This window comes from Eptatretus burgeri, chromosome 1, assembly GCF_056783735.1.
Source record: "Eptatretus burgeri isolate ZD-2024b chromosome 1, Ebu_testis_v1, whole genome shotgun sequence".
Classification (NCBI taxonomy): domain Eukaryota; kingdom Metazoa; phylum Chordata; class Myxini; order Myxiniformes; family Myxinidae; genus Eptatretus; species Eptatretus burgeri.
In genome coordinates this window covers 105,015,261-105,039,723 of record NC_140961.1, presented here as the reverse complement: position 1 = coordinate 105,039,723, position 24,463 = coordinate 105,015,261, and the positions used below count along the sequence as shown (strand labels likewise).

Here is a 24,463-nt window from a genome sequence, read left to right as displayed (position 1 = left end):
AGATGTGTGGTCGCTTGTTGTGAAATGAATACGAAGGATTGTGCTTCTCATCTTATTTAATATGAGATAAAATGTCTTTGTATTGACATTTATTAATTATTTTCATGTTCATCAACTGGTCTAAAATGGCTGATGCTTCATTAAAACAATTGTTCTTTCCAGCCTTCTTACCACCCATCAACAATAACAGTGAATTAATTAATTGTGATAGGTCATTTGGAAGAAAACTAACACCAGAACCAAGGATACTTAAAGCCTGAATAATGTGTTTCTCCTTCTAATTCTTCCTACTTTTACCAGAAATACTAATCCTATAATTAAGAGAGTCCATCAAATCAATATATACTCTATCATCATTATTTTTCATATCCAATGGTTGATCAATATACTTTGATTCATACCTCACAGTTGAACCTTGTCTTCCATCTTTTGTGAGAAGAAACATTAATCTCGGAGTTAGTTTAACAGGGGGTTGAGCATAACTCAAGAACTTTAATTCATCATTAAATATCAATACCTTTTCTTGAACAAGATGAAATATTGCTGGTTGTTCTGTTGGAATGAGTCTTGCTTTGGTTTTTGATTCCGCTGAATATTCATTGTTTTGAAGAGCATTCACAATATAATCAGGGGGATCATTGATCTCTTCCATTTGGTGAAATAATCCTTCATCATCATATTCTAATTCTCCTACATGTTTAAAATTCTTCCTCTCTCATTTGACTGAAATAGTTTAACATTTGAAGTTTTTTTCGGAGTATATTCTATTGTGGGAACTGTGGAAACATCTATAACTTTTTTCTGGGGAAGTTTTTTAAAGTGGTTTAAAAAATTTATCTTGTTTTCTTTCAAATGCATCTTCACCCATTAGTTTCTGTCTGCGTTTCTTCTTTATGTCTTCCTGTTGTTTTACAACTCTTGAAAGCATCTCTTTATACTCCTTAAATCTTCTTGCTCTTTCTTTCGCATTCATTTATTTATTGTAAAATATCATTTAATGAATTGTAAAGTTCGACAGGGAAGATCAACAGGGAAAAGATCACTTGTAAAGATTCTTTTCTTCATCATCCAAGTAGATGTGTTCAAATAAATCCTTTTCTTTAAATATTTCATCAAATTCTTTATGAGCATTAACACGTGTTGTAATTTCTTCTTCACTAATACTTGCATCTCTGCTTTTCATACGTTTGCGTTGAGTTTCTTCATCAACATCAAAACCAAATGATAAAATGTTAACCCTGCTCAGATGTTTAATAATTTGTCTCATTCCTTCTGGATTAGTTTCTAATATCCCAAGACCACCAGATTTTAGTTTCTTAACTCACTCTTGCAATGTGAATATTTTGTTGTACCAAGAGAAACCTCCTCAAATATTTTACCTTCATTCCTCAATTGCATATATTCCTCCACTGAAATATAGTGATAATCTTACTTCTACAGGTCTTATTGCTCAAGTTGTTGTTGATACAATGCGTATCATGGGGTGTTTTTTTAAGTAAATTTTCAATACTCTCATTTGTACTATACAAAAACCTTGATTTATGAAAGTTTTTTTCGAGAAGCAGATTTACCCACAAGATTTATAATAATTGTTGTCATTTATATATGTAATTGTTTATAAAACAAAAATATATCCCTTAATATCTCGACTTGTTTCACAACAATGTATTTATATTATTCAGTCGTGTACTTCATGTAATCCCCAAATTCCTTTTTTCTACATAATGTAGAACAATTATCTCTCCAAAAATTGTTTATATCTATTGAATTTAACTTGAAAAAAATAAAGGTATTAGCATTGTTTCTCATGGAACGATGAGGAAGTTGAAAGTATGATTGACTAAGAAAAATACAATTACAAGAAGAATGTCTCCCTCTTGTGTAGTAGCTGTCCATTGCTGTTTGGTTTCTCTCATTAACACAATCATCAAAGATGACGAGGGTTTTTTTGATTTATCCAAATCTTGAGGAGACGGTATATCATCCATGTTATCACTAAGAATACACGTTATCGGTTTTGATTTCGTTTTTTATGTCTGTGTGTCACAAAATAGTTGTATTATATCTTCAATGTTATAATCATTTAGATTGTTTTGAAGTTTAAATAAACCGATTATATCTTATTTTTGAAGACCAGCATTAAAACCTTGTGAGAGTAATTGATTGATTGAAAACACGTTGAAAACTCGACTTTGTGAAAATTATTAAAGTATCATAATCTAAAAAGTTGGGAGGCAGGAGCATCTTCAAAAGTAAGCAGGTTTTTCCACATCCGCTTGAACCAAATATGAGACATCTTTATGAATTTAGAAGATTTTTATGGTTGTTTAATTTTATCTTATTTTCCCAAATGGGTAAAAAATCATTTATTTATATATTTGGAAAACAGGTTATTTAATTTATTATAGGCTTTTTTAGATACTCAAAATTTTATCCTCAGTTCAGGTTTAATTTCAAGATAATCCATTATTTTATTAATGCAATATCTTGTGTTGATATTTCCCTGAAAATAACAATCGTGAATCACAGAAAACAACAATCCTTTGAACATTTCTCATACGTTCAGTTTCTTCCCTTGTAAGGAAAGGTGTGTTATCACCCTCATACTTTACATTCATTTCTCTAATCAATCTTGGAAAGTCATTTATTTTTGGTGTAAATCCAAAAGAATTATTTTCCTTTTTATATTTTTATTGTCATTAATTCGAAGATAATCACAGAATATACTTGTTTATAGGCTTTTGACTCTGTGTTTAATCCCACTCCATCACATGCAGGACAACTCTCAAATTTGTCATATGGACAAAATCAGGGAATTCAAGAGGCTCAAAATCTCATGAATTATTCATATTTATCAAGTAAAACTTTACTGAAACTGAAATTCATCTTCGGTATCATCTACGGTACTTTCACAATCATCTAAAAAACTACTTTCATTTCTGTTATTTGAACACAAACTCTTAGTATCATAACTGTCGTTTGAACACAAACTCTCTATCATAATCACTCTCAGAATCTTCAAAATCTTCAGTTGAATAATGACTCATATTCAATTAGTCGAAAAAAACATTACCATCGATATCTATATTCTTTTTTTCATTAACAGATCCAACTACTACATTTTTTATATTAAAGGTAATTTTAAAATGATCCTTAACTACTATTGAACGAAATGTCATTTCACCTGATATATTAACATCTTTATTTCATCAGGATTTACATCTTTAGGGTTGTTGAAAAAAATACAAATTTCTCCTTGCATATTACGGATGGTCTTATCTTTTTTTTCTAAAGCTTCATCCATAAGGTTTTTATTTTTTGATACTTTTTCTTGTTTCATTGCTTTTTCTAGTTTTGAATATATTACCGGGAGAGGAGAAACTTTTGCCAGAGATACTTTAATTGATGTTCTTCCAGATATACTAAAAGCCCTTCCACTGAAGAAAATTGAAGAACTCATATTATTCACCATAATTGTTTTTATCCAATAGTTGTTATATTTATCTTTGTTCAATTTTACATCCTTGACATATTTCTCGGTATCTTTTACAAATGAAGAGATTGATTGAAACTTGTCTTTTGTGTCTTGATACATTGTATTTATGAAGTGAAAAAAGTTGGAGGATAAAATGGTTTTAAGCACAGATTCAGCTATAAATTAAATGAAATTTTCATCAAGAAAATTTTATTTCAAGCAAAGTTTTATTATATAAATATTGTGAATACAACGTACTGCAATGTTTGTAATCATGAATATATATGTAATAAAAAACACTTTCAAACCAACAAACACACATTCAATCTTTTCAGATAAATAGCTCCACTTGACCAAGAAACAAAACATTGTGATAGATGAGATCATGATATTCATAAAATTTTTTTAATAATAAACACCTTCAATCACATAAACACAAGAACAATGAAGAAAGGGAAGCAAAATTCTCCATTGAAAACAGGTTGTTTAAAACAGGTTGTTTAAACAAAATAAGGTTGTTTCATTTTCAAGACCCTGGACCATCTTCAATCATGAAGCTGTTTATATGGTTAAACAAAGTATTTTAACTATAATTAATAACACATTAAGTGAAATTAAAACTTTTAAGTTTTATATGGGAGTGAAATTGAAAATGGTAAGACAAGACGATGAAACTACTTTATCTCATCATTTCAAAATTTTGTAAGATGTGATGTTTTCGATGATCTCCAGAGATGAGAACAAGATGTTGATAACACTGTAGTAGGTAGTGGATTTACTATCACAAAAATAATCTTTTTAGATATACACATCTTAAAATCAGATCCTCTTCAAGCTTCTTCTTGTATTGATTTACCAACAGAGATAAAAGTTTAAAAAGTGGTTGTTAATATTCAAAACAATGATAATAAATGTTTTCTATGGTCTGTTCTTGCTCACTTACATCCTCCACAATGGAATCCTGAATCCTTTGAACATTATAAGAAATACGTGAACACATTAAAAGGTCAAGATTTAAAGTTTAAAATGTCATTGAGAGATATTCCAAAAATTGAGAAAATGAATCATCTATCTGTTAATGTATATGGATTAACAGATACAAACAAAGTTCAGGTGTTGAAAATTTCAAACACCTACAATAATGATGAAACACATTGAGCTTCTCCACTTTCCTTCAAAGGAAAAATCACATTAAGCTTTTATCAAAAAATTCTCAAGATTAACCAAATCACAACTATATAAGAGAAAATGTAAAACGTATCCTTGTCAGAGATGTCTCAACTCCTTTCACACAAAAGAACGATTAAATCAACATTTGATATATTGTAGTAATCATAAATCAACCATAATAAATTAACCAAAAGCAGGTTCAAACATATCATTCAAAGATTTTAACAAATCTATAAAACATCCGTTTTATTTGTGATATATGCTGATTTTGAAAGTATCCTTGAAAAGATAGATACTGTTTCTCCAAATCCAAATAAATCATACACAAATAAATATCAAAAACATACTCCTTGTGGTTTCTGTTATTATATCAAATCATCTGTTGATGATGAATACAACAAGTTTGCACTTTATCGAGGAGAAGATGCCTCAGAGGAGTTTAGAAGACGATCGGAAAAAGACTATCAGACTATGAGAAATAATGGTAAAAATCTATAAACCCCTGTCATGAACAAAGGGAGAAAAAAAGGAATTTAGATAGAACAGAATTTGTCATATTTGTGAGGAGAAAATTGAGGGAGACGTCAAGGTAAGGGATCACTGTCATCTTACTGGTAAATATAGAGGTCCAGCTCATTCCCGTTGTCATATCAATTGCAAGCCTGCAAACTTTATTCCTGTCTTTCTTCACAACAACGCTCACTATGACAGACATCTATTTATGAATGAACTTTCAAAGACATCTGGACATATTTGTGCAATTCCTAACACAGATCAAAAATACATCATTTTCAAAAACATATCATACATCCCCCATAACCCACATCAGATTTCTTGACACATACAAGTTTATGTCAAGTCCATTATCTAACTGAGTATCAAATATTAAAAACATACTGAATCTTAAATCACATTTCTCAAATCAAGAAGAGATTGATCTATTATTCCAAAAGGGAATACATCAGTATGACTATATTGATTCATTTGAGAAGTTTAAAGAAACACAACTTCCTTCAAGGGAAAGTTTCTAAGGAAAGTTAAATAAAACTCATATTTCCGATAGAGATTATACACAAGCTTAGAAGGTTTGGGAAAAGTTTAATATAAAGAATCATGGAGAATATCATGATTTGTATCTTAAAACTGATGTATTGTTATTGGTTGATGTGTTTGAAACTTTTAGAACAGTCTGTCATAATAAAAATTCTTATGGATTAGACCCCGTTCACTATTACACAGCCCCGGGCTTGGCTTGGAGTTCCACATTAAAAATGACAAGACAAAATTTGGAATTAATCAGTGATATAGATATGCTTTTAATGATAGAGAAGGCGAAAAGAGGCGGAATATCTCAAGTATGTTCCAAGAGTTATACTAAAGCAAATAAAAATGTCTTGTTGATTATAATAAGAATGAGGACAACTCTTACCTGATGTATTGTGATGCCAACAATTTGTATGGGTGGGCTATGTCTCAATCTTTACCTTCTGGAAAACTGAAATGGATTAAAGAAAAACATTATGAAACAGTTTTACTTGACATTGTTATCTCCTCTCAAAAAAGAATTGGATGAAACTGAAGTTGGATATTATTTTGAGGTTGATATAAAATATCCAGAAGAACTTCAAAACAATCATAAAGACCTACCAAATGCCCCTGATAAAGAACTTCTAAGAAAAGAATGGTTAAGTGATGACCAACAGTCATTTAATGTAAAAGGTAAATCTCCAGAAAAACTACTTACAACAATAAATGATAAAGAAAGTTATGTTTTACATCAAGGGAACTTGAGACAATATTTATCTGCTGGGTTGAGAGTGAGAAAAATTCATCGAATTTTGAAATTTAAACAGTCATTGGTTAAATAAATATGTTCATTTTTATACAAAAAGGAGAACAGAAGCAAAAACAGATTTTGAGAAGGACTTTTTATAAGTTAATGAATAATGCTGTATTTGGAAAGACAATGGAAAATGTTGGGAATCGACAAAACATAAGACTTTCTACATCTTGGAAACAGGCTTCAAAATTAATTAATAGACCAAATTTTGAACGAGCGGAGGTGTTTTCAGATAACTTTTGTGCTGTTCATTGAAAAAAAGAGTATTGAAATGGATAAAACTATTTATATAGGAACATCAATTCTTGACTTGTGAAAGTCGTTAATGTATGACTATTACTATAATAATTTAAATTCAAAGTACAAGGATCATGTGTCATTGTTATGTATGGATACAGATAGTTTTATATTAGAAATAATTCCAGCAGTGTGTGTGTGTGTGTGTGTGTGTGTGTGTGTGTGTGTGTGTGTGTGTGTGTGTGTGTGTGTGTGTGTGTGTGTGTGTGTGTGTGTGTGTGTGTGTGTGTGTGTGTGTCTGCGACTGCAGTTTCTCGACGACGCCGGTCCGATTGGATTGAAACTTGCCAGGAATATTGCCGGGGCCCCGCAGATGTGTCTTTTCGAAGTTTGATGTCAATCAGACGAGCGGTTCCGAAGATACGGCCATTTATCTGTCGACCGATGACAAGACACGGTGCTATGACGTCACGAATGACGTCACAATTAATGTTTTTTATTTATATCTCTATTTTTTTTTTTTGCACGATTGACGGTCCAATCTTATTGAAACTTGCCAGGAATATTCCTGGGGACCCGCGGATGTGCCTTTTCGAGGATTGATATTAATCGGATAAACGGTTCCACAGTTACGGCCATTTATCTGTCCACCAATGACAAGACATGGTGCTATGACGTCACGAATGAAATCACAATTAATGTTTATTTATTTATTTATTTTTTTGTGAATACATTTGCAGAGAGAGTGGTGAGAGAGGAGGGGGAAAGAGGGGGGAGAAAGGGGGGCAAGAGAGGGGGCAAGAGAGGGGGTGAGAGGGAGGGGGAATCACAATTCAAGAGAGGGGGAAAGAAGAGGGGGCAAGAGAGGGGGGTTAGAGAGGGGGATGAGAGTGGGGGGCGAGAGAGGGGGATGAGAGTGGGGGGGCGAGAGAGGGGGGCGAGAGAGGGGGGCGAGAGAGGGCTGCACATACTGACTCTCACCTACGGGCACGCACCTATGGGCCCGCCTCTACGGGTCTGTTCTAGTATTAGAAATTAAGACAAGTGATGTATGTGGGGATATGATTGATAATATTGATATATATGATACATGTAATTATAAGTCTGATGGTATGTTGTTTTCATTGAAGTATAAAAAGGTTATTGGTAAGTTTAAGGATGAGTTGGGTGGAAAGGTCATGAATGAATTTGTTGGTTTGAGATCAAAGTCTTATGCTTTTATGTATATTGATAATAATAACATTGACAGGTGTGATAAGAAGCTAAAGGGAATAAATAAAAATATAATCAAGGAAACAATAAACTTTCACATTATTACAGCTGTTTAACCTTAAAGAAGGAAGAGTACAGAAAAATGAATACAATAAGAAGTTATAAACATCAATTATATACAGAAGAAATAAATAAGAAAGCATTCGGAGCTTTTGATGATAAAAGATATATTTTAAAGAATGGAATCAAGAGTATCCCTTTTCGTTATAAGTATAAGTGTTAAGGGGCGTCTTTTTACTGATTTATACATTGTAGAACCAAACAATATCCAAACCAAAGAGTGGAGATGTAATCAGCCTTGGTATTTAAAGGGGAAGCATAAAGAATGTGAGAAATATCAAATAAGTCTTATTGAAGAAATATCCAGGTTAAAAGTAGATAAAACAAATTAGTGGATAAATTTAACTACAAATAAGTTGAAGGATTTCAAGAAAAAAATTAATATCCTTGAATGGACTGAAAACTTTGATGGTTATCAATTGAACAATGGAAAAACAATTTACTACAATCTCAAAATGATATGTGGCTCAGGCGGTGGTCAAACAAGAGCATTAAGAGAAGTTTATCATTTTATTTCTGCTCAACAAAGACATTTAAACCAAGAATTAAGTTCTAAAATAATATTTGTGCATATAGTCAATGGTGATGAATGTAATTATAAAATTAATTTATTTCATAGAGTAGAACATGAACAAATATTCATTGGATCACTCTTTGAAATGAATGAAAATATAAATGGAATGAAGTGCTTTAATCAGTGTTTCAGTTTAACATTTGCTCAATGGAGCAGAGATCAGTCTCAATTTAACATTAGTTTGTATGGGAGGGAGAGAAAATCAGTCTCCTATTTTGACCTTATGAGTCTTGAGACAGTCTCAATTTTACATTTGTTTGTATGGGAGGGGGAGGAATCAGTCTCCTGTTTTGAGCTTTTCCAGCATTGATTCAGAGTTTTTTTCCCTCTTTTTCCCCATTCATTTGAATGGATGCCTTAGAAACCCCATTTATCCTCTACTCACATCTATTATATCCACATAATTAGTGATTAGTTTATTAGTTCTCCACACACAACATGTTTGTTTAAATAAAAAAATTGCTCCATCCACACAAACCCCATACACAAAAGCTCCACCCACACAAGCCCCACCCACACAAACGCCACCCACCCACACAAGCCCCACCCACCCACACAAGCCCCACCCACCCACACAAGCCCCACCCACACAAGCTCCACCCACACAAGCCCCACCCACACAAGCCCCACCCACACAAGCTCCACCCACACAAAACCCACACAAGCCCCACCCACACAAGCTCCACCCACACAAGCCCCACCCACACAAGCCCCACCCACACAAGCTCCACCCACACAAAACCCACACAAGCCCCACCCACACAAGCTCCACCCACATAAGCCCCACCCCCTGTGCGCCCCAACCTTTGACCCACCACACCCATCATTCCACCCCCCACCATTCCTCACACACACACAGGGAGGGGAGGGGAGAGGGATGAGCGGGTGGTGGGTCATTGGGGGAGCACACCTACCCCCCAACCCTAACCCTAACCATCCCCCAAACCCCCCCCCCCCCGCTTTACATCTTAATTTTTTTTGTAATTCAAAATCAGATAATTATAAGGAAAGCATATATAATTAAACAAATGTAAAAACATTGAACAGAATCCTCTTTCGCAGCAGTCTGATGGTTTGTGATATTGAAACTCGGTCAACATATTCTGTTCAAAACAAAGAGGGAAGAACAATTAGGGTACATAAAAATGATTAAAGCATGATATTAATAAAATAAAAAATAAAACATTTACCTCCAGAAGATGGTGTCGTGTCAGATTCCTCCAGAAGATTAAGTTGTGTGTTAGGTTCCTCCAGACAGGTGTTTAAACTGAAAAAAATAATCTATCTATAATTCCAGCAGTGTGTGTGTGTGTGTGTGTGTGTGTGTGTGTGTGTGTGTGTGTGTGTGTGTGTGTGTGTGTGTGTGTGTGTGTGTGTGTGTGTGTGTGTGTGTGTGTGTGTGTGTGTGTGTGTGTGTGTGTGTGTGTGTGTGTGTGTGTGTGTGTGTGTGTGTGTGACCGCTGTTTCTTGACAACCGCTGGTCCGATCTAATTGAAACTTGCCAGGTATATTGCTGGGGACCTGAGGATGTGCCTTTTCAAGGTTTGATATTAATCGGACAAGTGCTTCCCAAGTTATAGCCATTTATTTATCAAACCAATGGCAAGACACGTTGCTGCGTGGGCGTGGCCGATGGGGAAGGGAAGCTCAGCCACGTTCCCCATTACGGGTTACAACGTACGAGCTTCCGGAGTGTGATGACTTCGTGTATTCTAATAATTTCTCGATTTCTTATGCGCATTTATAGATAAACACAATGGCCCAAGTTATGATCGTTTTCATATTAGACGGTGTATAAATTTCGGGAACATCAGAGTGCTGGTATGCTCCGAAGCAGGAAGTAAATTTTTTCTCTCTCTTCTCTTCTCTTTTTGTTTTTCCTTGCCACGACATTGCGAAAAGGTAAAATACGTTGTCGCTAATTGAATAATTGGGTATTAAAAATAAATTGCGAATAATCGACACTGCTAATAATATCAAACTTCCGGGTCACGCACGTACGGGCACGTGAGAGCGAAGAAACGGCCTGTGTTGTTTATTTTTTATTATTATTATGCTTATTATTATTATTATTTTTTTACGGGCACGTACTAGTAATAATAATAATAATGAGTCAACACTCAAGAGAGATATAGACAGAGACAGAGATAGAGACAGAGAGAGAGGCAGACAGATACAAAGACAGACAGAAAGAGACAGACACACAGAGACACACAGACACACAGAAACACACACAGAGACACACACAGAGACACACTGAGACACACACAGACACACACACAGACACACAGAAACATACACAGAGACACACACAGAGACATTGATACACACAGACACACACAGACACACACAGACACACAGAAACACACACAGCGACACACACAGAGACACTGATACACAGAGACACACAGAGACACACAGAGGCACACAGAGGCTCACAGAGAGAGACAGAGGGATAATTTCTCACCTTTGACTCGACTCATTCAAGGTCAGAGGACGTGAGAGAACTTCTTTCCAGCCAACAAAAATGTCAATCAATTATCTTCTGAACGATTGAATGTCTTTGAGGAAGTCATTCATTTTTTGCCACTCGTCGTGATATTCAAACGCCTCATTTTCCAGATCAGTTATCAACGATGTTCTTATTTGGGACAACCCGTTAGAAAAAAACATCCAATAATTAGTGGTATGTAGTGATTTAATTCTGTTTAAAACAACAAATAATGAATTGGTTTAAGGATCTCACCTCTCCTCTTGTGAAAAAAATTGATCCGCAAGGTCGGAGTACTCCTCTGCACAATCCATTCTCTGAATAAAACATGCGAAGTTTGCATTTGGTATTAAATAGGCCGAGTTGATGACTCGTCTCGGAAATTACACAAAAATGGGGTTTTTTCGGATGTGTCTCATAAAGGAAATGACTTCGGGGCTTTTTTGGCTTGGTTCCGGTGTGAGGGCTGAAATAGAGATTTTATCTTTTCTTACATTTAAAACTTACTTTTAAATATCTTCTTTTTATTAAAACGTTGTTTTTGTTCGCTTGTAGTTCCTTTAGAATATGTATTTCTCAATACTGCAGGAACTATATGATGGAAAAACTAGGAAAACCATGTGCTAAGGGTGCAGCATATGTGTCCATTTAAGATGTTGTCGAATTACTCTATCATATCAGTCACTGTATCACTGTATTGTTGTGTTAACATGGCCAAGATTTACTTCTTACTCTCTGTTACACTGTCCCGAGCAGAAGCACAAATGTGTACATGGCAGATTTGCTTTGACACAAGTGCATCTTTTAGTGCATTCATTTTTGCATCTGCATTTCAACAGTTCTTGACAACCTTTGGCTGCCTCTGGCAGAGTAGACCAGCATGGAGTTCATGGGGAATCATCTTTCACTCTCTCCCAGCCCCATATATCTGGTGATGGAACATTGGGCTTTCCAACAAGTGACTGTCCCCAGATATGCCCTGCCTGATAAACAGCCCTTTTCACATGCTGTTCTAGGGCATGTAATGTTGGAAGAATGTTTTCCATCTTACCGTTGTTAGTGAACAACTGCTTCCTGGCTTCATTCACATGGCAAAGTGCAGATGTTCGCTGATACAAGAGAACAACATATCTTTCTATTTGGTCCATATCGTCTTGGGATATCTGAGCTGGAGCATGAGATAAACTAACGAAAGTAGGTGTAAGCTGAGGCATACTTTGCCATACTGCCCAAGCTGTTTTCTTTCCAATTCCAAAGAAGGCAGAAACAGTATCACATCCTGATATTGCATGCATAAACAGAAGACCCCAAGATGCATCATCACCTAATTCAGCTGAAATCAGGTGACAGGGGATATACCGTACTTTAGACCCATGACCAAATGCCACCCATATTTCACACTCCTTTAAGACACTTGCCACAGCAATTGCAATAACCACCACATCGGTATCCGTAGCATGTATCATCAGCTTGGTGAATCCGTGATTGAATGAATTGAAAGCATGAAACAGGAGCCGTGTGTCCGCTTCCTCATGAGGGCAGGACAAGTCCGAGAGATTGAATATGGCTGAGGAAACAACTTTCTCACAATGTGTAGAGATGACTAGCTTCCGTTCGGGGGGTTGAAACTCCTGTATTGCACTGGCTAGGAGTTTGAATAGACTCTCTTTGTTCGAATCGCAACGCAGGAAATTCTTTCAGTTGATAGGCATGTTTGTGTTGTTGGCAACTCTGAGATTGTTTCCAGATCCACAGTTCTGTCGTGTCTGTGCCTTGAGGCTGTCCTCCTTGTATACATCCCAGACTACATCCAAACATACAACATCCTGGAGCATGCATTCCAAATATGGCAGGAACACCAGTTGTGAGTAGTCCTTGAAAGTTTTGACAGAAGCCTTTGACTTCTTCGGATCGAGTATGTGCACAAGGGCAGCGCCATCAACAATTTTTACATCCACTTTTGGAACCGATTCTGCTTGAGGTACCAATGATTCCAAATATTCCATCAAGTCTGATTTGCTTGATTGGTGCATGATGTGATTCATTGCCAATGATGGAGGCCAGGCATGATTTTCATGCCTGAAGAAAGCATCCATATCACTGTCTCAAGCCTGGCATGATGTATACATCCTTGAGAAAAGATGTACATCATTGTGTAGGTTGGAGATTTTAGAAGAGGATTTCACAGGTTTCTTTCCCGAACTGGAATTTAACAAGGATTGTTCTTATGAATGGTGTCATTGAATGCAGTGATATTGGCATTCAATGCTCCGCAACAAATTTCTGGTATTGTGTTTTACCGATGTCCTCTGCCGACCTGACTGCATTCACCACACTAGCAGGCATTATCACTTTAGTGTCAAGCATGTAGAGGTCAGAACTTGTATCTGCAAAGGGGTTTCCAATTTCCTCCATCACATCAGTGACACTCTTTACTCAAGATAGGAACTTCTTCTGCACGCTAGGTATCTGTTCATGGTGGCGATCTGTGTCCTTCTTTTTCATGGAATGTTTTTCATCAAACTCCGTCAAAAGTCTTGCTGTTTCTGGGCCGGCCACCATCCACCGTGTCAGGGCGGCTTCATTTTCTGTGACACCTATGACACCCCCATCTCCTTTCACCATTGCATTCAGCTGTTCATGGACTTGGTCATGGGCTAGTGCTGAGAACTTGTGAGTAGTTTTCTGCATAACAAAGTTGCCCTTGAGGAATTCTGCATGAGTTGTAGGGCTGTTCACTTCTAGGGCAAGTAGATCTCTTACATGAACCATCATCCGTCATCATGAACGAACTGTGATTTATTTGATGATATTCATTCCATGCCTTACCATAGCGGCTGAGTGTGCACCATCTCGAAACAATGGCAGTAGAGCGATGATTGCAGGAGGCTTGGGTACAGACAACTGTAAGCTGGCAAAATAGGCTGACCATGATATGTTCATGTTTACTAGATAAGTTTGGCTTGCATCAGCCAAAGCTGTCCTCACGTTTTCAAACCAAGGCATTTGCATTTGATCTTCATTCACGGCAGCAGGTATCGAACTCGCTTTATCATCAGTTACAGTTGGAATGACATTGCCTGGGAGTGATATTGGTGGGACATTAGTATATGACATTGGTAATGACTCGATTTATTTCAACTTGGGCTGTTGTGTGTTTTCTGGAATCGTCTGCTGGACCTTAACAACACCAGGATTGTCATTTGTGACATGCTGTGTGATTGATATTGCTGTTCCATGGAAAGAATCATAACTTGAAGTTGAGGATGGGTTGTGATCTATGTTATCCAGGTTTCCAGTGGTGAATAGTTTGTCTCTGAGGGTAGGACAGACAATGCCCTCCTTCTCATAAATGTCTTACTGTATTTGCTTCCTCTGTGGACAGTTGCAAAACTCTGTCATATGATACAGACAGACCTTTCTGAAAGAGAATGTCAATCAGATCACGTTTTCTTGTTCTATTAATTATGAATGAGTAGGCCGAGGTACAATGGGAGAACGGTGTCACGGTCGGAGTTGTGATGTACTGCGACAGATTATTTCCTACTACGCTTAACAGCATTGAAGACCAATAACTGTGTAATGGATGAGGCAGCTGTGCTTACTTCATTGTCATCAATAACTTGTCCTGCATTTGAACCTCCAAAAATCATTCTGACCAGAGCAGAGAGGGACACTGGGGGATCGTCATATTCTTCATCACATAAGGAACCACTGAAGCGATATTTTTTCTCAAGCACTTCTTTGTAAATCAGCTTTGCTACTCTCATCATCATCATGACGGCTTCATCATCGTGATCAAGGTTGCAGGCGTGGAGCAAGGCATCACCAATATCGTCATTGAATGACAGTGCAGTACCAAAATCGCTGTGATGAGCTTCTAGGTTTGGAATATGCTGTAGGAGTTTCTCTGCCAGTCGAGTGGAATGGATGTTTCCAGTTGTGTTACCACCTAATTTTTGAAGCCGCTCACAATACAATGCCTTGAGATCAGTAATTTTGAAAACATGATTCTGGTCTCCTCCCAATTGACCATATTCCTCAATATAAGATACCACCTCAGCAAATGCAAGTGAGTCTGCATTGATTTGGTGACACTTTTCAATCGAATGTCTTCGTTGAGATCTATGTTCGTTATAGAATAATGTCAAGCACTTTAAGTGATGTGCAGCATCAATAGCGATCATATCTCCAACTGACAATTTTGTCAACAGTTTTGTATCTCGGAGTTCTGTAGCGATATTTTGAACACGAGTATCAAGGGATATTGTTTCAGCTTTGTGAAAGTCCCCTGTTGTTTCATCACAGAAAAAATACAGGCTGGTCGATGACTCTCTTCTGTTTCCATTGGACATGCTGGAGTGGTTGAACTGTGAAGTGGCTGGAGTGGTGTTTTTCATTGGCGACGGAACTGTATTCGAACAGGCCTTTTCTTGCATCTTCTTGGCTCTCTCCACTTTTGTTGCATTACACAGGACGTAACATGCTTTGTGCCATTTCGCTTCATGCTCAGCCAACGTTTTCTCCATGCCGTCACCATCATCGAGTCGTGAAATGTTTATGCTCAATGGCACATTGTTCAGTTCATTAAGGGCAGATAAATTCGTAGCTAGTGTTGCATAACCTTTTATGGATGGGTTTATGAGATTTCCACCATGTTCTTGACACAGAGCACAAATGTCCCAGTTTGTCGGTTGAACCGGTGTAGCGCATGCCCGAGGAGCAAGTTTAAGTCTTTTGGACATGGCAATCAGCTAGATGATCATCACCACATGGAAGTCACTGGTTTCTGAAAAATAGGAAAGATAACTTGGTGAATTTCCTTGAATAAATGTATTTCCAGTTCATCGCGTCACGTTTAGGTCCGGATACTTTTGATTATAATCCTGCTGACGAGAAATATCATTATCAAAAATCTGTGCTTTGTATCTAAACACTGAAAGAAGCTCTGAAATGCGAAATCAATGAAATGAGTTGAATCAATTAAGCATGTATAATGTCACCATTGAAAGAGACATTGAAAGTCACCAATGTCATCTGAATGTTCTGCATTAAATGATGAATGAGTAACACAACAACATCAGATTGGATGATGAAAGTTTGTGTTTTATTACATTTATTACATTTACACAATTTGCTATGCATTTATATGGCAATGGTGCATGAATAACATCAAGGATGTGCTAACTTCAAGCCTTACCAGGTTTCTGTTCTCGTGACATGAACACAATTTTTTTAAGGAATTAAGGTAAGATGCAAATCACTATGATACGTTTCTATGAAAATTAGTGTTATAACAGCAATGTTTTAAAATTTTCAGCATGAAGATGTAGGTTATGAGTCTTCTCATGTGTTTTATTGGATTCCTTGACACTGGGAGATCACCAGGTGGGTTGACTTGGCCTGTCATCCTTCTGAAGTTGATAAAATGAGTACCAGTTTCCTGGTAACAAGGCACAGCTGCACATCCAGAAATGATGCAACCAGAAATTTTGAAAAATGAAGAAAGTGTGAAATATTTTAGCCAGCTACTCTGAGCTGTGGGTTGTACCTTGAATATTGTGTGATAGCTGAGTGTCAGCTAGTCCAATGAGAATAACATTTTATATTGAACAATATTAACATTTAAATTGTTGTTAATGATGGCTTTTAATGCGCAAAAATGTTGTTTTCTCGCACAGATAATTAGTACCAGAGAGTAAGGTAATTTTGTAAATGTCTTGGTATTTTTGAAATCTGCTAATTCAGGTGGTGATTGTTAAATTTCAATTAAATCTTGCTGACGTTAAAAACAGTGTAATTGAATCAGGAGTTCAAACTCACTTAAAAGCAGCAGTGTTGGCACTGCTTTTGAGTTGAGCATTTTACGTTATCTGTGAAGGAGAGAACGCATTGATATCTGAAAGTGACATATTATGTGTCCAACGATTCAGTATGCATGTGTTTGAAGGTACAACATTCATCATGCAATGTTTTACATTCGTGCTGTGTCTGTTCGTACCGTTTGTGAGCGGATGGACGTGCATGCCTCGGAATACTATGGAGCGACACGGAATCGCACAATATGGAGATATCATGATTGGTGGAATTTTTCCAATTCATGGAACGATGGCAACACCTGAACATTCCTACAAAGAACCTCCAGGAGCCGTTCAGTGCTTACGGTATGGTTTTTGTTGTTGTTGTTGTTGTTGTTTATTTTAAGTACCTGCACCAGCAAAGAACCTATTATTACTGAAGGGTTCATTCTCCCACTTCTATTACATCGAGGGCAAGGAGTGTTCTTATTACCTTTGCCACCAAAGTTGGACGGAGATTATGTTTTAACCCCTGTCTGTCTTTATGTGTCTGCGTTTGTCTGCCTGTGAACAGGATATCTCAAAAAGTTATGAACGGATTTGGACGAAACTTGGTGCACAGGTTGGGTGGGTAACAAGGACGAATTGATTCGATTTTGGGGAAGATCCATTTCTGGTTCTGAGCATTTTTAAAGTGATTCTTCACCATTGAGAGAAAGGCCAAAAACTATATAATCTCAAAAAGTAATTGACGGACCATGGCAAAACTTTGTGGATGAGTTGTGCAGGTGACAAGAACAAGCCGATTAGATTTTGGAAAAACGTAATATTAACCAGGTTTTTAACATGATTATGAGGTATTATCAGGAAATCAGCTGCCAAATCTAAAAGAAGAGGAGTATTGATTTAAAATGGTCTGGGAGTATCATAAGTGTCGATGCGGTAGAATGATGGATATGCTCGACCAACACGGCCTGTCGTGCCGTTTCAGCACCGGTCGTTCACAAAGACATACTGCCCTGAACGACGTGGTCAAACGTGCCCTTCACGGGGCAGGGGTATCATCCGTCTACTCTGGGAACCCCTTTGTTTATACCGTGGTGAAAGAGTGGGCACTGATGGCTTGATCATTGTCACCTACAAGAATGGGAGATGTCTAACTTGTGACGACCTGTGGTCAATATGTTTGTTGAATCTCATGTCAACAACACAGCTATTAGGGCTGGAGCGGCAGCCACGATGCGGAAAATATGAAGTGCCAGAAATATGCCGGCCTTCATCCGGTCCGACATATTTGAGCCTATCGCCATCGAAACAGCGGGGGTATATGGACAATCAACGTCCCACATCATCAATGACACTGGCGAATGGCTCACAGCAACTGCTGGTGATAGTGGACAACTGGCATGGTTCAAGCAATGACTGTGCTTGGCTGTCCAGCGTAGAAAAGCCATTAGCATTTTGGCTTCAGCACGGGAAATAAGTCCTGGATACTGACATTTGTTTTTTTTACTCTTTTTATATTTTATTTTTAAACTTGTGTTTTCACAAAATGCATGAATAAAGAGTTTATCATTTCATTTCTTCATTTAAAATATAATATTAACCGTCTTTGGAACGTGATGATGAGGGACTATTAGAAAGTTGGTGGCCAGACCAAGAAAGAAAAGGAAAAAAAGTAATTTTTCATTTTAAGTATGAAAATGGTTTAAAGTGGAATTTGCAGGAAAACAATATAATTCATTGCTGTGAGACAAATTTGAAATGACAGGGCAAGCATTGCCTCATTATATCCCCAAATGTTGTTGTTGTTGTTCGTCTTTCGGCTGTTCCTGTTAGGTCAACAACTTCGTCACATTTTTTTAATCCTCAATTTTCATCCGATTGACTAGAAATTTAAACAAGATTTGTATATTGGGTCAATTAATTCAACTACCTATTATTTTTGAGGTCAACATAAACCAAAAGGTCAACATCAGTCAAATATCAACAACTTAGGTGGAATTTCTAAAATCCTCAGTTTTCATCCAATGACTTGAAATTTAAAGAGAATTTGCATGTTTGGTCATTGAATTCAATCACCAATTATTTTAAGGTAAAGTTTGTTTTCTGTATTTTGTAAGTATCGTGCATGATATCTTTCCTCTTTGTTTGACTATTTGTTTATTTGTGTGCAGGATATCTCAAAAAGTTTGGATGGATTTGGATGAAATTTGGTGGGCACATTGGGTGTGCGAAAAGGACGAATTGATTCGATTTTGGTGAAGATCCGAATCCGGATCTGGATCCGATAAATTTTCTAGTGATTCTTCACCATTGAGAGATATGGCCAAAAAGGATATATAGCATATCGCAAAAAGTTGAGGATGGATTCGGATGAAACTTGGTGGACAGGTTGGGTGTTTGACAATAACAGAACAAATTGATTCGATTTTGGTGAAGATCCGAATCCAGATCCGGTTACGAGAATGTTTTTTTTAAATTTCAAAGTGATTCTTCGTCACAGAGAGATGGAGCCGAAAACGATATAGCTACTAAACGAGGATAGTAAGCCTTTCGCACTATATTCCAAAAATTTATTCACCCTGATATGTTACACTGTATCAGGCATTGCGTAGCGGAGGTATGTGCTCCACCGAGTGCCCTTCCAACCGAGTGCCCTTCCAGTTGTATCCTGTTTTAACTTAAGAGAAATTGCAGTTTGTGCTCCGATCATTCTTTAATTACTTCATCAATTCTCATTTCCTGATTCTTTCTGTTCAAATGATTCCCTGATTTTTGTGTCTCATAATATCCTCCTGAAAAGAAAATGATGGAGAGTTTTTTTTACAGCTTGGTAAAATTACAAATAATTCTAGCTAAATTTTGACTTCAGTTTTTACTGATTGCAGGTTTGCAGGAATATATTGCTTGCAATAATTTAATTCCATCAAGTGGTAGAAATGTTATTTTCATTGTGCTGATTATTTCACTGCAAATACATATTCCCTTTTTTGATGACAGAAATGTTTATTATTTGTTTTATTGATGCCTTCACAATACTTTGTGTTAGTGTGATCGATGTATGCACTCGCCCGTGAGTTGTCGAGTCGAGACCTCTACCCAGCTATGAACTTTCACCTTGGTTCATATATGGGACAATGCATCCATGTATGTGCCATCCATCGGATTGACATTAAACTGGGTGTTCCGTCACTATTAGCATTAGCCAGTGGATCCCACTCTTGCAGAGTAAGTGAGCTATCACCATCACTGTGGACAAAATTCCTGCTCTAACCTGCAGGGGCATTACATTTGTGGCACAGCTGCAATTATAGGGATGTTGCAAACCAGCAGCCACATGCTGAATATGAAATAATCGAATAGTAATGCTTTCTTATTATTATTTTTTATCAAAATCAGTCTTTTGATGAAAGACTGCTGCGAGTATTTTGAATTTGAAATTGTACCAGAATTTACATGTCATTGTGTCGTTTCGTCTTGTTGGACTCTTCTTCTTCCATCCTTCTCCTGCATGATGAACGAAGATAGAACTGAAAAACAGGGAAAATTACAATTCAAAATTTGTGTTTTCAGCTGAGCTCGACGAGCACAGTGGAGGAAACTTCATTTCATTTGCCATTTATTTTCAGGTTTGATCAAAGGCGATTTCAATGGACCATGTCCATGATTTTTGCAATAAGTGAAATAAATAAAAGTCAAATATTACTTCCCAACATCACTCTTGGTTACGTCATCAATGACAATTGTTACCGAATGCAAAGATCAATTGAAAATTCACTAAAGTACATTGAGTCAAGGTCAGCAGATGAGGAACCCTGTTTTTACCAGGTTGTGATGACTACATTGGGCTCTTCAGAAACAGTCGCAATTGATCGCATGTTGGGGATTTTCCACACACCACAGGTGCTTTGACAATCACCTTCAGATAAAATATATCATAATTTACTTTTGACAATAACAGCCCTAGGCATTGTAATTGAATGACAAATGAATGCTACATTGCATGTTTCTGTATCCAGCAGTGATTAATTTTAACCAAGCAATGACATAAAATTAGAATTTATTTGATCACTTAGAAAAATAAGTCAGAGTCTTTCTTCACTCTTTTCTTACCATTCAATGGGTTTCTTCATTTGGATTCAGTGCTCTTTATTTATTCTGAACACACACACACACACACACACACACACACACACACACACACACACACACACACACACACTTAAAATGACACGGGCTGATATTTATTAAAAGCTTAGGTTTATTTATAAACAAACCCCATATAACCCCGATTAGTAGCTCACATTCACTGTTCCGTTTACTGCAACTCAACCACCTTACTTGCACATTACACACACACACACACACACACACACACACACACACACACACACACACACACACACACACACACACACACACACACACACACTTATCTACACTCAGCCCAACAAGCGATGAAAAAACTGGTACGGTGATTGATGGGGGCAAGCAGCATTGAGGTTCTCATATACGTGCTGTATGTAAGTGCCTGCAGCTGTGGAGGAACTCAGGTGGAGTGTAAAACAGTGAAATATCTCTTTAGTATTGATATGTTAACTGCTCTCAGCACTACATGTGCAACATGTTTGGCAGCATCAGTGGTGCACGGCTGTTTCGATGCTACCCCTGATGATTTGCTTCAAGCGACACAACCAGTATGGTGGCTGAAGGGAACAGGTACATTATAGATTCTTATACAAGTGCTGCATGAAATGCTTGCAGCTTTGGAGGAACTCAGGCCGAGATTGGAACAGCAAAGGGCTTACCTTGTGTAGAGTTTTTCTTGATTTCTTTACGCAGCTTTCTTTGACTGGAATAACCGAGTGTTGAACACCATTTATGTTCGTGTTCAATTACTGATCCATTCCTACATACCATTCCTGGCAATATCATGAAGCCATCTATCCCAATACTTCACTGTACTTGTCTAACTCAAATTTAAAACTCTCGACTCTTTCTGCTGCCTTTTCCTTCTCTCTGATTGAAATAGCCATACCTTACGACCATCTTAACTCTCCACCTCTTAGTCAAAGGCTGTGGCCCCTTGTCCTTTCTGTCCATTTTACTGACAACCTCTTCACCTTCTCTTTTGCCCATAACCTTCATTAAACATCTCGTTTGCAATGTAAAAGTCCTTTCTTCTTCTGTGTTCATCATGGTTTCGATAAAATAGCTCCAAAATCGATGTAGTCGTTCAATGCAGTTTTCCATCTATGGCAGCTATGTCCTTTTTGTCCGAAACTCTCTGCAAGTTTAAGATTAATCAAAGAGAAATATTGAACTGAAAATGTGGCAGCATTGCAATAATTGGGCACAAAAAGTAAGGGAATGAATGAAGGGAAAAATAATAGAAAGAGGAGGGGAAGAAGCACCAAAACCAAAAAGTAAGAGAGTTGAGTTTTTATTTATTTATACATTACTTATTGTGGTGGCATGATTTCATCCTTTCAACTGGCGAGGAACAACAGTGCATCACCAAGTAAGGGCACCACTGATGCAATACCCCTATTTCCAGTTCACCAGTAGTCATTTTGCCAACCACAGAAGGATGACAAACTGAGTCAACCCCACCTGGTGTTAATTTAGCAGCCAACAGGGGTTGAACTCAGGACCTTAAGATTCCAAGCCCACCACCCTAACCACGACGAAGCTAACACCAGGCTTTAGAATTAATGGTGGAGGAGGTGAGACGATAGACTGTGTGTGTGTGTGTGTGTGTGTGTGTGTGTGTGTGTGTGTGTGTGTGTGTGTGTGTGTGTGTGTGTGTGTGTGTGTGTGTGTGTGTGTGTGTGTGTGCGTGTTTTCTGTACTGTCCTGCTTTTCCCCATTTTTCCTACTGTTCTTGCAACTGCTGCCCTTGTAGCTCTGTTTTGTTCCTTTCCCTCCTCCTTTTCATCTGGGAGAGAAGGAGCAGTTATTACAGTGCATGTAGGATCTTATTTGCTTTATTTGGTGGCCCTGCTGACTATTCGTTGTGCATTATTGCATAACCAGCAAATACAACCCATCCATCGCTTCCCTGACGGGAATACCAAGAGAGGGGAGAGGGAGAAGGGGGAGGGAGAGAGGGGAGGGAAAGGGAAGGCAGTGTGAGAGAAAGAGAAGGCAGTGTGAATGGAGGGGAAGGGAAGTTGGCATGAGGAGTGGAAGGTAGCATGAAGGGAACGGAAGGGAATGCAGTGTGAAGGGAGGGAAAGGGAAGACAGTGTGGGGGTGGGTGAAGGGAAGGCAGCATGAGGAGGGGAAGGCACCATGAAGGGAGGGGAAGGGAAGGCAGCATGAGGAGAAGGGAAGGAAGGCAGTGTGAGGGGAGGAAAAGGGAAGACAGTGTGGGGGTTGGTGAAGGGAAGACAGCATGAGGAAGGGAAGGCAGCATGAGTTGAAGGGGGAAGGTAGCATGATGGGAAGGGAGGGAAGGCAACATGAGGTTAGGGGAAAGGAAGGCAGCATAAGGGGAGGGGAAGGAAGGAAAAGTGAGGGGAGGAGAAGGGAAGGCAGTATGAGGGGAATGGAAGGCAGCATGAGGGGATTGGAAGGCAACATGAGGGGATTGGAAGGCAACATGAGGGGAGAGGAAGGGAAAACAGCGTGATGGGAAGGGAAGGCTGCGTACTGGGGCATTACCGGGGTGAAAGTGCCTTCAATCCTAAATTGCAAAATTGAACTTGTTGCTGTTGCAGACTTTGGTTTATTTGAATCTACATTCTCAACCGTCACTAAAAGGTACTCTCTCTGGTGATTGGTTTTCAAATGTTGAAGCACATTGGATGTATTACAGTGATTAGCAATGTCTATTGAACAAAGTGAGGATGCAACATTTGGAGTGTCTTCTTTAACCTTCCCGAAATAGTACAAACTGCTATTGTGGACCTTCGATATGTTGTCAAAACTTTATCAGTTGATGTATTGCTCACCCTTCTATCAGCAAAGTAATCGCCATGCTTTAGCAGCCAAGTCCAAATGCCTTGCTATTCATTTAGAAGGAGCATGCCCTTGTGGCATGTTTACTTTGCAAGTGATATGTTTTTGCTGCTATATGGAAGGGGAAACCCAAGAGGTGTGTTCCTTTTCAATTTATACATTACCAGGCCATGTGTAACCACAACATGTCCAACAGGGATGAACATATTTTTCCCTGAAAAACACTTCTTTATATGAAGTAGGAATTACTCAAAATCGACATCGATTCTGGATCACAGCTGAATTATTTTCGATTCCATGGTTGGAATGGTGTACTTTGGCATTGATTCCACCCACTACTATTAAGCACTCAACAAGCACTCCAACAAAACGGTTTATAAGGAACGGCTGGTTGGATCATACAAAACAACGTCCGAAGACGTCCGGAGTGTCAAGTAATATGCAAATTGGTTAAACGAACACTTTTTTTTAGCAGTCGGAACTGCTACGAAAGTCAATTCCGCAGTTTAAATTTTGAATTTTGGTTCAATTTCAGAGATTCTAGAGCTTATCACATTTTATTTGAAATACGTGGAAACAT

The 24,463-nt window shown here is 37.8% G+C and overlaps 1 protein-coding gene across 2 annotated transcripts in view; it reads left to right on the top strand.

Annotated features, from left to right (window-relative positions):
• The first annotated feature begins 7,678 nt into the window (after nucleotides 1-7,678).
• Nucleotides 7,679-24,463, top strand: part of LOC147035109 (extracellular calcium-sensing receptor-like) — a 90,317-nt gene continuing 73,532 nt past the window's right edge. For both annotated transcript variants that reach the window (XM_085893743.1, XM_085893742.1), the window contains exons 1-2: nucleotides 7,679-17,283; nucleotides 20,550-20,823. In XM_085893743.1, the coding sequence (XP_085749869.1) occupies nucleotides 17,054-17,283; nucleotides 20,550-20,823 (504 nt within the window). In that variant the 5' untranslated portion in view covers nucleotides 7,679-17,053. The remainder of the gene's footprint in view (nucleotides 17,284-20,549; nucleotides 20,824-24,463) is intronic.